The sequence below is a fragment of the Cherax quadricarinatus genome, chromosome 3, assembly GCF_038502225.1.
Source record: "Cherax quadricarinatus isolate ZL_2023a chromosome 3, ASM3850222v1, whole genome shotgun sequence".
NCBI classification, from domain to species: Eukaryota; Metazoa; Arthropoda; class Malacostraca; order Decapoda; family Parastacidae; genus Cherax; species Cherax quadricarinatus.
The window spans coordinates 44,253,340-44,269,356 of record NC_091294.1 but is presented as its reverse complement, the minus strand read 5'-3'; the positions used below and the strand labels follow the sequence as shown (position 1 = coordinate 44,269,356).

At 38.4% G+C, this 16,017-nt stretch overlaps 1 protein-coding gene across 3 annotated transcripts in view; it reads right to left on the bottom strand.

The window, feature by feature from the left end:
* LOC128687939 (longitudinals lacking protein, isoforms H/M/V) overlaps window positions 1–16,017 on the bottom strand; it is a 138,852-nt gene that overhangs the window by 16,611 nt on the left and 106,224 nt on the right. The window contains exons 6-7 of one of the 3 annotated variants that reach the window (XR_011392824.1): window positions 6,024–13,425; window positions 43–4,943 (exon numbers count right to left, since the gene is read on the bottom strand). The exons of 1 other annotated variant lie outside the window; for it this stretch is intronic. Coding sequence is in view for 1 of the 2 variants with exons in the window: in XM_070091585.1 (XP_069947686.1) it covers window positions 13,282–13,425 (144 nt within the window). In the remaining variant the exon portion in view is untranslated. Of the gene's footprint in view, window positions 1–42; window positions 13,426–16,017 lie in introns of those variants that run through there. One more of the 3 variants, XM_070091585.1, reaches the window with a different exon arrangement.

The following is a 16,017-nucleotide window of genomic DNA, read 5'->3' as shown; positions in this document are numbered from 1 at the left end:
AAATGCTAACAAATACAGTATTTGGGTAAAGAAATAAGAATACTGGACAAACCTTTATTTGGGTATCATTTTACTCTTAGTAAAATAATTATTATTATAATCAGAGGGATTCACTAAACCTGTAGGGGTCATACAGTGCATGTGGAATGGAATACAATCAAGTGTGACCTAAGGAAGGGGATGATAGGCCCAATTCCTTGGATCAAGATCCCCTCATCTGGATCAATGCACCTTCCTTGAAGGTTACTGCAAGCACAGCTTCTTCAGTCATACAGAGAATTACATTCAACAAATACATAAATATTTCTATAAGTAGAAGTATAAATAGGTGTTACCAGACTTTAAACTACACTGCAACACAATACAGAGGAAAGGTGTTGTTATAGTTTACTATCCTTTTCATAGGCTTCAGTTTTGTATGCTTTAAACTCCTCCAAGGGAAAAAAAAAACTACCCATGAGCAATGTAATGGTTACTCTGGACAAATGATTGAAGAGTTCACAAAATCATAACACAATTGCAAATAAATCAGAGAACAGGTGGGGCTTAGAACATGTTGACCTGTGAGTTTAAGGACTCCGTGTTCTGATTCATATGTTCCACACTCTGAGTACCATCACACATCACTGTCTCAGGATTACTTTTATTGGAAAGTATTTTCTTTTTTTCCTACATAACCTAGCTTAAGCCTTGCATAAAAACTATATACAGTTTTCATATAAAGACATTATTGGAGCAAGTATTGCATCTTATGAGGTTCCACTGGTGATATTTTCTCCTAACATTTATCTTGTTTATAGTTGTTTGCCTTTAATAAAAAATTAATAAATGTGTATATGCATTCAAACACCCTTACCTATTTGTACCCAGCAATTTGTGGTTGCAGGAGTTGACTCTCAGATCCTGGCACAGCCTTTTAACTTGCCACTTGCCAGATTCACTCCCACAAAGGCTTGTGAGTTCTAGTGTACCTGCTCTTAAAAGAGCTGACAATGTCAACATTTAAAAAAACAAAATCGGAAATAGTAGAGAATCTTTCTGTAAAAATTATGACTTAAAAAAAAAATAACTGACAGGAAATTTAAGGAACTGCATAGGTTCTAAGTTAGCAATCTGGGTGCAAATGATGCATCAATGATTTTGCCCACTTTGAGTCCTATTTTATGAAATTCCATTGGTCAAGTTGACCAGATTCTTAGCTATTTCACTAGCATGCCTTCCATTCTATTGAATGAGCACAAGAAACCACCCAGTTAGCTACTGGAGCTACCTTGTAAATTATGCAGAAGTGCACTTTACAAGGTATTCCATTTCCACTGTGTATGCCATTTTAAAAATAGTCTAAAATAAATAATAGACATCCAGGCACTAAAGTACCATTTCCTCTGTTCATTAATCACGTCTCCAGGCATCTCCTACATTACTTTCACACAAAAAAAATTGAAGATTTACTAAATTTTCTTAGATAATAAAATATAACTAGGAATGATTAGTTATGGTTTACAGCATCCCAATAACTGAAGTAGACATATTATAAAGATACGTATATAACAGATTAGGAGATGTAGGAAGGCATTACCAGTCCTCAGGAAAATTGTCAAAAATTTAATATTTCCGCTATTTGAACCTGATTTCAAACTACTTCTGGTCATGGAACCAACCAAAATAATTTTATTAGTAAGTCTTCCATTCTATTAAATGATACCAATAAACAGCCAATAAAACCATAAAAGCCATCCTAGAAAACACCTCAAAATCTCTATTTTATACCAAACATAAGGTCAGTGTTGTTTTTCCATCGTGCACTGTATGGGACAGGATATTTTTTTATACTGTGCACACTCATTGCACAGACTCATTTTCTCATGTCTATAGTTTATCTGAGGGAGCCAAGCTCACAACATAGATCTATGTAAGCGACCCTGGAATCAATAACGTAGATCTATTTACGAGATAGTGAAAGAATTAAAACTATGGTGGTGCCTGCTTCTACAGCCTCCTTATCAAGATCATTTCACTTCCCGACCACTCTGAGATTGAAGAAATACTGCCTGACATACCTGTCCCTCATCTTCTTTCAACACACCGGCTGTATCCCACCAAGGCAGGGTGGCCCAAAAAGAAAAACGAAAGTTTCTCTTTTTAAATTTAGCAAATTATACAAGAGAAGGGGTTACTAGCCCCTTGCTCCCGGCATTTTAGTCGCCTCTTACGACACGCATGGTTTACGGAGGAAGAATTCTGTTCCACTTCTCCATGGAGACTGTCCCTCATATATGTCTTTAATTTCAAGCTGTGTCCCAAAGTTCCCACTGCTTACCTCTCAAACAGCCTATCTTTGTCTACTCTATGTTACCTTGAGGGTTTTTATGTTATCATGTTAGCCTCTCCTCATAGCTCAAGCACCTTAGCTCAGGAACAAGCCTTGTTGCATATTTCTGTGCTTTCTTCAGTTTTTTTTTTTTTTTTTTCAGTTGTAGGTTCCATGTTGGTACTACATACTCCAAGATGGGCTACACATATGTTGTATAAAGGGCCCAGGTTACCATAAGATATGACAGATGATTATTGGCTACAGATGTTATTTGGCTGATGTGAGCCTCGGATAAAATACTGTAAAACCTTTTATTGACTGACTTTGGCAATTTCAGACTAAAAAAAAAGAAAAAAAAAAAAAAAAAAAAACTTTCCAGGTAAAAGGAGGTATCAGACAAAATGGGGAAAAGTCTGTAATTCAGAATTTTGTCCAGAGTGATAGTGTTCAGTTGTCTTGAAAAGTATCAGACCAAGCCCAATGACTCCGATGTTTGTTCTCTATGGGCCAGAGTGACCACATCCAGGACATGTATGTTTTCACTGTTCCCTAAGCCTATACATACAGTCATCATTCAGCATCTAATATTCCCTGGATTCAGAACACTGTGTGTGACTTTACTAACATATTAGTATAATGCTATTAAGAATAGCTTCTAAAACAAGTGGACGTACCAAGAGGAAATGTATGAATCTCAGTGTTAAGCAGAGACTTGAACCAATAATGAAGACTGAGTCTGGAGTCTCAGTGACATGGGTATGTGAGGAATATGGTGCTAAGAAACATTGTCTGATATCCATAGATGCAAAGACAAACTTACAGACCATGCTCTTAAGTCTATTATAGATGCTAATAGAGCTTCACAGCTACTTTGACTCAGAATAAAATTTATTCAAAGTCACCAACATCAGTCGCTGCAGTTTACACATCTCTCCACCACAAAAACGAGGTATGTAAAATTACTATATGGTAGTACAGGTTACAATACCTGTATTCTTAGTGTCTGGCTGTTTCTGCATCAGCAGACCAAGGCTGCTAGTTCAGAGGACAACCAGATGATAATGAAAAATTAATTTCACCATTATCAAGTTTTGAATAATTGGCAGTATCATACACCCCCTTCCCCTATTAGTCCATTGGAGGATTCATGGTACCAGACACTGGGATCACCCCTAGGTCTTTCTCTCTGAGTTAAGTCTGCAGCCTCTGTCCCCAAATTCTATACATGTCTGGTCTTCTTGCCCCTTCCTCAATTTTCACAACCTTATATTTGCAGGGGTTGAATTCAAGCAACCACTTATCCAACTAATCTTGCAGTTTGTTCAGATCCATTCCTTTCCCTCACCCCCTTTTCTCATTACTTCTACATTATCAGCAAACAGGGATGTATCTGATTTAATTCCATCTGGAATGTCATTCACATACACCAGAAACAGTACTGCTCCTAATATCAATCCTTATGGAACCCCACTAGCTATTTATGTCATGGTAAATTTAACCCTTTCAGGGTCCAAGGCCAAAATCTGAAGTGGTGCCCCAGTGTCCAAGAATTTTCAAGAAAATTTATTTTTATTTTTTCTTATGAAATGGTAGGGAATCTTTTTGTGAATGTAATAAAACAAAAAGTACGAAATTTGATGGAAAACTGACGAAATTATGCTCTCGTGAATTTTGATGTGTCAGCGATATTTACGAATCGGCAATTTTGCCGACTTTGACTCCCATTTTAGGTCAATTACATTATTCCAGTCGACCAGATTCTTAGCTATTTCACTAGTATTACTTCTGTTCTATCGATTGAGCACAAGAAATCGCCAAGTCAACTGTTTCAATTACAAAATAAAGTGACTGGAAATTGGTGATTTGCCCAATTTAACACAAAGTTCAAAATATTCCAATTTCAAAATAGGGTCCAGAATAAACAATGTAGGTATTCCTGGCACTAAACTACCATTTCCTCTGTTCATTAGTTATGTTTTGAAGCTTTACAAATAAATTCCATTTTGATTTTTTATTCACATAATGAATTTTTATTCACACCAAAAAATAGAAGATTTACTGTTATGCAATACTGTAATAATTGTATAAATATCATCACCACATTTGTGAATGTATATTAGACCCACCAGCTGGTGTGTATTAGACGTGTGAGGTCGTTTGTTTACTCTTGAACATCGGCAAAAATTTAACATTTCCGCCACTTTGAGCTCAGTTTCAAGCCATTTCCAGTGCTAAAACCAATCAAAATTATCTCTATTTCTGTAATATTTCTTCCATTCTATCAAATGAGACCAAGAAATCACAAATATAACTATAAAAAACATACGAAAAACACTGCAAAGTCGCTGTTTTAATCGAAAATCACGGTCTCAGTTTTTTTTCTCTCATTATACACAGTGTGCTGCAGGATTTGTTTTATGTGGTGCACACATACCACATAGTTGTATTCTCTCATATCTAGGCCCAAATTTACCACTCACAGTTTATCAGAGTGAGCTGAGCTCATGACGTAGATCTACGGTTTGGACCCTGAACGTAAAGCCGTAGATCTACGGGACGGACCCTGAAAGGGTTAACATATATCATCAAGGAATATCAAAACAATTAATTGCTAGGTCTTAAATTAACCCTTTGACTGTCGCGGCTGTATATATACGTCTTACGTCCTGGTGTCGCAAAATTTAAAAAAAAAAAAAAAAAAAAAATTTTCTTATGAAATGATAGAGAATCTTTTCCCGATTGTAATGACACCAAAAAAAAACGAAATTTGATGAAAAACTGATGGAATTATGCTCTCGCGAAGTTAGCGACCTCGGCGCTGTTTACAAATCAGCGATTTCGCCCGCTTTGAGCCCTATTTTTGGCTAATTCCATTGTTCCAGTCGCCCAAACTCATAGCTATTTCTTTAGAACTCCATTTTTTCTATCGATTGAGTACAAGAAACTGCCCATTTACCGATTTCAACTACCTAATAATGTGGTCAGAAATTTGCAATTTGGCCAATTTCACGAAAACTAAAAAATATGACAATTTCAAAATAAGGTCCAGAATGAACAATGCAGACATTCCTGGCTCTAAAATAACATTTTCTTTGCTCATCAGTCGTGTTTCCAGGCCCCTCTGATATTACTCTTGCTTTCTATTTTGAATTTTTATTCAAACAAAAAATTGAAGACTTACTATTATGCAGACTACTGCAATACTGTAATAATTGTATAAATAACATCAACCCATTCATGACTGCATATTAGAATGGCTAGTTGGACATTTACTGGAAAATGGCATCATTTGCTTACTTTTGAACATTGGCAAAAATCAAACATTTCCCCTACTTTGAGCTCCATTTCTAGGTTCTTTTTATAGTAAAATCAATCAAAATCATCTCTATTTCTATAATATGTCTTCCATTCTATCAAATGAGACCAAGAAAACGAGAATACAACCATAAATACTATACGAAAATAGACCACAAAGTCGGCATTTTAATTAAAAAAAAACGGTCGGAGTTTTTTTTTCTCATTATGCACTGCGTGCTCCAGGATTTTTTTTATATGGTGCACACTGACCACACAGACCCATTCTCTCACATGTAGGCCTACCAGCTTTCTCCTGCTTGATTTGAAGCCGCTAGAATTTATGAGTATATATACGTCAAACACGGTACCTCGAAGACGTATATATACGGCCGCGACAGTCAAAGGGTTAAACTTAAAGTCAATGTTTCTACCAAGAGATTCGTTTTATTGCTAGTGTCAGAGTAAAGTAATATTGATCTCGATATAGCCAGGAGCTTAGCCAAATAAATGCACAATACAAAATGGACAGGTTTGCTACTAATTCTCACACACACAAACTGTTATATACAAAGACCATTAAAATGTAAAAGTTCATGGAATATGAAAATGAAGATTAATTTTATTTCCAAACAGAACTTAGAATATTTACATAACCACTCCAACGTTGATAATTTTTGAAAAGACATGGAATAATGAAGTTAATAACAAATGAAAGAGCTCAACATTTGCACTGTCTCTACTCTGCAAAACCTTAAAGGGCTAATTATTATTACATATTATAATAAAAAAGGAAGCACTAAACCTACAAGGGTCATACAACGCAGCAGGGCAGGGAAGGGTACAAGGGTATTGGGTAGGGAGAGGGATTATTATTAGGTCATGGAGTGCAGCAGGGCAGTGGATAGCACAGGGGTAGAGGGTAGCAAGAGATTGAGGTAGAAAGCGTTGTGAAGAGTGATAGAGGCATCATCATCAAAGTTTGTGCAGTAAATCATTTGCTGTCAAAAAGTCACTGAGAGAGTCTGGGTTAAAGGAGGGTCCATCAGCAAGAAGGGAAGATAAAGTAAGGGCAGTAGAGTGGTGATGACATCGGAGGTAAATTCTACTTGCTCATTGATAGAGTGGGCAGTCCAACAGAATATGGCTAACAGAAACTGGAACCTGACAATTCTCACAGAGTGGAACAGGGCACCTCTCCATGAGATAGCCATAAGACCAGCGTGTCCAATGCGAAGATGGGAGAGTGTAGTCTCCCAACCAAGGCATCGATGACAAGATGGCCAGAAACCTAGACTTGGTTTAATAGAATGTAATTTGTTATGTAGAAGATGAGACCAATGTTGTTGCCAACAGTTGCGAAGGTAAGCAGAAATTACAGCAAAATAGTCTGTGAATGGAACACCTCTATATGAAACTGGGAAGTCATGTACTGCTGACAGTGCTACAGTGTCTACCTGTGCATTGCCCTGTATGTCAACATGACCAGGGACCCAACAAAAAACAATATCTTCGTGCTTGCTAGAAATACGGTATAACCAAAGTTGGATTCTAAGAACCAGGGGATGAGGTGAATCAAATTTTCTTATAGCCTGCAAAGAATTAAGGGAGCCTGAAACAACCACAAATGGTGACAGAGGCATAGATGCAATACAGATAAGCACTACAAGAATTGCATATAATTCAGCTGTAAAAATGCTAGCTGAGGCTAATAAATGCTTTTGCATGACACTGTCCGGAAACACTGCTGCAATTCTGACACCATCAGAAGACTTGGAACCATCAATGTACACTGTGATGGCATGAGAATGAGACCAGATGTGATTAAGAAAAAGAGAGCGAGAAGCTTTCACACATGGCAGTGGGGAAGAACAGACACGAACCATTGGAACTTCCCAAGGGGGAAGGGAAAAGTTGATGCTACATGAACATAGAAAGGTGGTAACTGAAGAGAAGACAAGGGCAAACGTAGATGAAGAGAAAAGGACGGAGTAAACAGAGGTGATGAGCAAATGAGGAACTTCTACTAACATTCATTACTAACCTATACATTGTAATAAAGTTGGTAGAATTACCGACAATATGTAAAGTAAAAGGACACAAGTGCAACTAATGTGACAATAAAATGTCACATTAGTTGCACTTGTGTCCTTTTACTTTACATAACCTATACATGTATATGGAAGGATTGCAGAGGTCATGAGTGCATACAAAATAGCGGAGGCAATGAGCATCACGGTGATCGGTCAAGGATGGAATATTTGCCTTTGCATAGAGGTTCTCAAAAGGTGAAGATCGAAAAGCACCGAGGCCTAAATGTAATCCTTTGTGATAGATGGGATCAAGGTGAAGGAGAGGTCGCTGAATATATCTGGTTGCCATAATGTTGCGAAGAAAGGAGTTGTGCAGAATGAGAAGAGTGGAGAAGGGTGACAGGAGGGGGATCGGTGTCCATGAATGGTTTAGTCTCCTCAATATATTTGGAGATAGCTTCAAGCGTTTCAGAGGACAAGGACATTGTATGTGGGATGATATTGGAGACAGGAGGAGGAGGGTGAGTAAAGATTGGGACGACGATGGAATTTGCCAAAGTAGGGTGGGATGAAAGGTTAGAGGGAACTGGAGAAGCAGCTTGGGAGGGGACAGGAGAGGAAGCAACCTGGGAGAGGACAGAAGAGGAAGAAACTTTGGAGGGAAGAGGAGAGGAAGGTACTGTACAAGGAGGAGGATGAACCTCCACACTCGTAACAGAGCTAGGAAGAGGTAAAGAACCAGGTACAGTGAACCCTCCCTTTTTGTAATTAATCTGTTCCAGAGAGTCTGACAAAATGTGAAATTCACAAAAACTGAAACCATTTTCCCTATAAGAAATAATGTTAATCCAATTAATCCATTTCAGACACCCAAAAGTATGAACAAAAACTACATTTTATAGAGAATAACTATATTCCACGGCTTATTTATCAAAATTCATCTAATATGACATAATAAATATTAATAACACAGAAACATGATATATACTCTAGAATGAATAAAATATTTCATTATGTGAGGAGTGGTGGTCGCATTGTTGTTGTTGGGTTTATAAGGGCCACTGAGAGCATAAGCCATACATATTAGTTGTTGTGGAGGTGGCAGCAGAAGCCACCAACACTATTCATACAAACAATGTACGTAATTTATAAATAAGAAATATTTACACTTTAATTTATAAATAAGAAATACTATTTACACTTTATAAATATGAAATATTTACACTTACTGTACCTTGGAGATGCTGGCATTGGTTTAGGTGGAGAAAGACAGGCAGGGCGGCATATGTTTGTCAGTGGCCCTATATACCTCCAATAACATTGGAGGAGTTAGTTTCGTTTCATCCTTTTTCTATTGCATAATCACTTAACTTACTTGCTACACTGTTAATAGTACACTTTACTGCTGGCTGGTGCTATAGCCTTTATTGGTTCCTGGTGCTTTAGTATCGTACATATTGTAGAATCACTGAATCAATGAAGAAGGCACATTCTCCTGTCTCTTTCTCCTCCACTTTGGTACTATGCTACAAGTTTTTTCTTGAATTCTATTGTGTTTATCACCTTCTTTATCAACAGGCTGGCACTAGCAGCTTTCTTTGGGCCCATGGTGGCTTATTTAGCTGTCACACAAAATAAACAAGTGCAAAAAACAATGAATTATTATGAAATGTTTCCTATGACCTCGCAGGATAATGTTCACTCACCGAGAAACAAAGCGACACTGCCTCAGAATGCACGTGGGAGGCTTTGTGTGCGTGCGGCACTCAGACAGGTACTGTACCACCGACAAGAACGAAGGAAGGTAACAAAAACTGAGCCAATATTTTTACGAAAAAAGTCAGCAGTAACTGAAATTCATGAAAACTGAGCCCAATGATAAGGAAGGGTCCACTATACAGAGACTTAAAAGGATAAATATCCAGGTAGAATAAGGAAAGGAAGGGTTAAAGGAGATTTCAACAACGGGGATTTTTTGAACTTCAGAGAAGTAGAGGGGTGATGGGTAGGGGTTGTTGTGCTAGGTCTTGCAGACATAGAAACTTGTGAACAAGAAGATGAAGAGGTGAGAACAGAAGGAAGTGACGAGGTAGAAACCTCAGAGGCCAAGACTGCAAAAGAATTAGATAAGGGGTGACTAGAGAAGAGGCTGCGGAAATTGGGACCCCAGAGGTTGGGGGCCAGTGAGTAACTCAAGAATAAGAAATACGGGGAAGAGACTGCCATGGCATAAGGAAAGCCTTCTGACTCTTTGAGACAATGGATTTCCTGCTCATTTAACCCTTTCAGGGTTTCCGACATACTAGTATGGCTTACACACCAGGGTTATTGACGTACTAGTACGCCTAAATTCTAGCACCTTCAAATCTAGCAAGAGAAAGCTGGTAGGCCTACATATGAAAGAATGGATCTATGTGGTCAGTGTTTACCTGGAGTTTACCTGGAGAGAGTTCCAGGGGTCAACGCTCCCGCGGCCCGGTCTGTGACCAGGCCTCCTGGTGGATCAGAGCCTGATCAACCAGGCTGTTGCTGCTGGCTGCACGCAAACCAACGTACAAGCCACAGCCCAGCTGGTCAGGAACCGACTTTAGGTGCTTGTCCAGTGCCAGCTTGAAGACTGCCAGGGGTCTGTTGGTAATCCCCCTTATGTATGCTGGGAGGCAGTTGAACAGTCTTGGGCCCCTGACACTTATTATATGTGCACAGTATAAAAAAAAATCCTGCAGCACACAGTGCATAATGAGGAAAAAAAACTTTGACCGTGTTTTTGGTTTAAAACAGCGACTTTGCACTGTATTTTCGTATGGTATTTATGGTTGTATTCTAGTTTTCCTGGTCTCATTTAATAGAATGGAAGACATATTACAGAAATCGAGACGATTTTGATTAGTATCACAATGAAAAGTACCTTGAAATTGAGCTCAAAGTAGCAGAAATGTTTGATTTTTGCCAAAGTTCAAAAGTAAACAAATCATGCCACGCATCCAATACACATCAACTGGTGAAGCTAATATTCTTTCACAGGTGCTCTGATATTATTTATACCATTTCTACACTAATGCAGTAGTCTGCATAACAATAAATCTTTTTTTTTGTGAGAATAAAAATTCAAAATGGAAAGAAAAAGAAATGTAAGAGGGGCCTGGAGACGTGACTAATGAACAGAGGAAATGTTATTTTAGTGCCAGGAATGACTGTCTTGTTTATTCTGGACCCTATTTGGAAATTGGCATCTTTTGAAATTTGTGTGAAATTGGCAAAATTGCTAATTTCTGACCATTTTATTGGATAGTTGAAATCGGTAAATGGGTGGTTTCTTGTACTCATTCGATAGAAAAAATGGAGTTCTAGCGAAATAGTTATGATTTTTGTCGGCTAGTACACTGGAATTGGCTGAAAATAGGACTCAAAGTGGGCGAAATCGCCAATGTGTCAACATCGTCAAGACTGCTAACTTCGCAAGAGCATAATTCCGTAAGTTTTCCATCAAATTTCATACTTTTGGTGTCATTATGATCGGGAAAAGATTCTCTATCTTTTCATAAGAAAAAATAATTTTTTTTTTCTGAAAAATTTTCGACCCTGAGAACAAGTTTAGGAGAGGGCCTCTCGACCCTGAAAGGGTTAAGTAAACTTGGCAATGACGAGAATAAGATGGGTGAGCTTCATTACAATTAAGGCAAGAGGGAGGTAGGCAACAAGAAGTATTGGTATGGTTGCTGGCACCACAGACTGGGCATTCAGCCATTGACCTGCAATATTTCGCTGGATGCCCAAAACACCAGCAATTTCTACACTTGTGTGGTGTAGGGATCACCTTTCGAACTTGTAAATGGTGTCCCATGATATTAACTGAGGACAGAAGCTCATGGAAGTCAAAAGTTAAGCAAGCTACATTGCAGGGGTAGTGTCTCCACCCACAGGCAGGTAGGATCGGGAGGTCTTAAAGCTCAAGCTGTTCCAGAATGTCATCACATGTCTGGAAATTACGTTGAATAATTGGTATGAGGGAGAAAGACAGTACCACTACAAGAATTAAGAGGATGATGTTTTGCAATTGTTACAGGAATAGCATCTATGGTTGTAAGATGAGAGAAATCGCGAGGCTGGCTAGCATTCTGTACCATGACGATGCGTGCACCGCTCTTGAGAGCATGAAAGGATATATCTCGACCAACATGGCAGAGAAGTGCCTTGCTGATACTATGATCGGGAAGATAGTCAGTAGTAGAAGTAGGCTGTATTTGAAAACATAGTGTGTAAAGGTAGCGAGTGTCATGCCGGTCTTTTCTGGGTGGAGTGAGAAGTAAGTGAAGTAGCAACATCAGTTAATGGTCTTGGTTGCTTAGGTGTGGCACCAGAGGAGGGCTGACGTGGGAGACAGGTGGGCGATCCAAAAATCACTGCACCGTAGAGGGGAGAAACTGGAAGCATAATCATCAAAGTAGAGCAGAGGTTGGATGTTTCAAAGGAGTCAGGCAGAACCTCATTACCTGGAGCAGGTGACAAAACAGCACCAGCAGGAGGTACAGAGGCATTAGAAATGTCCGAAGAGTAGTCAAATAACAAGGTAGGGTTGGAACAGGGTGTTGTATCAGGAAGGGGCCCGGGGGAGCAGGTTCATGGATTTTGACCTCCATGATTATGTCACTTCTTTCTTTTTGTGTTTTAGAAAAAAAAGTAAAAAAAGAAAAAAAAAAGGGGGGGGGGGAAACATGGAGGGATAGTTCCTAGTAGGAATGAAAGGGCAGTAAATCCCCCTCTGCACCCAAGAGGACCCCAGCACTGCAAGTAGGGCAGATGCAGCATGGAACCCATGCCATTCCCTACCCTTCATGCCAGTAAACCAGCAATCCAGGATAGCAACCTCACATCTACTGAGCCAAAAGAGAGGGCAGCCGGACACCCGCCACAAAGCATACCTCCTTCGGCCACCACCCCCTGGAATCCAAAATGCAGCCTCCAGAGATACACCCGTCACCTGAAAGACACCCAAAGCCACCCGCTGGGAGACTGGAGAGGGATCAGGACATTCCCAGGTGATCCAGATTCCACAGCAAACTACACCACCGCCTAGGACCTCAACAGAATGGGATGGACCACGGTACCCTTTCCCTTACCTAGGAACTAGAATGCCTGTGGGAAGAATACCAAAGGCTGAAAACAGGAAGGGGATAGGGAAAGGATGAGGAGGGGAGGAGGAAAGAGAAAGGGGAGACAGGGAGGATGGAATAGGGAAGGGGGGACTGGGGGGTAATTAGGTTCGGTCTGAGGGAGGAGACCGAATGGTCTAATTCTTCAGACCAAGAACCTCTTCACCATGCCAAGGAGACCTTCTTGAGGAGGTTAAAGAGCTAATGATAAACTACAGTATTATAAGGAAGAGAAATATATTGTAGTTACTAACATACACAGAAAATCAAATTTATCACTAATAATAGCCATTTTAAATGGTCAATTTGGATATAAAAATGTCTTCCCTGTGTGAGAACAAAACTAAATTTGAATGTATTATTTGCTAAGTTGCACTTGCAGTGTGGGCAACAATGTGGTTTAAGAACAACATAATTGCTGGTGTAGTTTTAGATCTCTTGCACTAGTACACTGATACGAGCACTGTGTACAGGAAAACATCTCTCCTTAATGAGTGATCATATGTCTGATCAGTAAAGAAGGTTGAGTAGTGTTATAGGGACACTCAGGACAATAATATTTCTTGCGTGCAGGTGTATTAATCTTCCCGCCAGTGCTTCCTTTCTTCTGGTGACTAGTGCTCCGGCTCACCTGTAGGGGATGTCTCTCTTATTTATCATAATATACGGAGGACACATTATATAAAAAAAATTTGGTAGCAATCCTCTGAGTATTATTTCATTGTGAGAATGTATGTATGTATGTATATATGTATGTGTATATATATATATATATATATATATATATATATATATATATATATATATATATATATGCAATAAGATCACAGTAAACAGGTGATTTCAGAATATGCAAAACAACCACTCTGAAAGAATAGAGAAATTCCAAGCGCTTTCGTGACTACTCACATTATCAAGGAACTATGAAAGTAAAGCATCCAAGGAAGCTATAAGGGGTCTGGCCAGCGCCTCACTATCAGATCCCACAACGGTTAAACACCTGACGCGCACCGACCCAACTTGGATAGGTCCTTTGCACAACTCACCCACAAACTATTCTACCCAAGAAAATTTAAAAATTATTATTTGTCCAGTGTATTATTAAATTCTTCCCAAATTCTATTAATTATAAATGGATCTAATTTATATAAACCAAAGGAAATATTCATATTATTGTCAAAACTGCTTTTTATGAAACAAGATTCAATTATATTCCCGTCGACCATGGACTTGCTTGATACTACTTTCTCAACTTTTTGAAAATCAATTGGATGGTTAAAATCTCTTACATGAATAAATAGAGCATTGGAATCTTGTCCAGTTCTAATGCTATATTTATGTTGTTTTAATCTTAGTTCGAGATTTTTACCAGTTTGACCGTAATAAACTTTATCGCAAATTTTACAAGGAATCTTATAGACACATCCATCAGCATTTTGGGGGGAATTCTTTATCAAAAGTTTTTTTACTGTATCAAGATTTTTGAATACAATTTTAATGTTAAAAGTCTTAAGAAGAGAAGGCACATCAACCAAGTTTTCATGGTAAGGGAGAACCAACATATTTTTAGTTGAATAAAAAGGGACAACCAGCATTATTCAACTAAAAATATGTTGGTTCTCCCTTACCATGAAAACTTGGTTGATATGCCTTCTCTTCTTAAGACTTTTAATATTAAAGTTGTATTCAAAAATCTTGATACAGTAAAAAAAACTTTTGATAAAGAATTCCCCCCAAAATGCTGATGGATGTGTCTATAAGATTCCTTGTAAAATTTGCGATAAAGTTTATTACGGTCAAACTGGTAAAAATCTCGAACTAAGATTAAAACAACATAAATATAGCATTAGAACTGGACAAGATTCCAATGCTCTATTTATTCATGTAAGAGATTTTAACCATCCAATTGGTTTTCAAAAAGTTGAGAAAGTAGTATCAAGCAAGTCCATGGTCGACAGGAATATAATTGAATCTTGTTTCATAAAAAGCAGTTTTGACAATATATGAATATTTAAATTAGATCCATTTATAATTAATAGAATTTGGGAAGAATTTAATAATACACTGGACAAATAATAATTTTTAAATTTTCTTGGGTAGAATAGTTTGTGGGTGAGTTGTGCAAAGGACCTATCCAAGTTGGGTCGGCGCGCGTCAGGTGTTTAACCGTTGTGGGATCTGATAGTGAGGTGCTGGCCAGACCCCTTATATAGCTTCCTTGGATGCTTTACTTTCATAGTTCCTTGATAATGTGAGTAGTCACGAAAGCGCTTGGAATTTCTCTATTCTTTCAGAGTGGTTGTTTTGCGCATGCATATATATATATATATATATATATATATATATATATATATATATATATATATATATATATATATATATATACATATACATACAGTGGACCCCCGCATAACGATTACCTCCGAATGCGACCAATTATGTAAGTGTATTTATGTAAGTGCGTTTGTACGTGTATGTTTGGGGGTCTGAAATGGACTAATCTACTTCACAATATTTCTTATGGGAACAAATTCGGTCAGTACTGGCACCTGAACATACTTCTGGAGTGAAAAAATATCGTTAACCGGGGGTCCACTGTATATGTTTTTTTTTATTAACACATTGGCCATCTCCCACCAAGGCAGGGTGGCCCGAAAAAGATAAACTTTCACCATCATTCACTCCATCACTGTCTTGCCAGTGACACAAGAGGAGATATAAAAAAGACTTGGAAAACACACTCTCAGATTCTAGGGACCCACAAACTGAAAAAACCAAGAATATTGTCCTAACTAAACCTAATGAAACACCACTGCATCCCACTTACACAGCTAACAAGATAAACGACTTCTTCTCAACCATAGGATCTAATCTCGCCAATAAAATCCCACGTACCAATGCCCATGCCAGGGACTACCTAGATGGGAATTTCCCAAATTCCTTCTATCTTGTACCAACTGAGCCCACGGAAGTCACCGAGATTATAAAGTCACTTAAAAATAACTCGGGGAATCTGTCTCATGTCCCACCACTATTGTACAAGCGAGCGGCCCATGCCCTTTCGCATGCTATTTCATTACTTTTTAACAAGTCACTAGAAACTAACACCTTCCTGAAACTACTCAAGACAGCAAGGGTTACACCAATACATAAAGGTGGTGACCCTACAGATTTAAACAATTATAGGCCAATATCAAACTTACCATTGCTATCCAAAATCTTT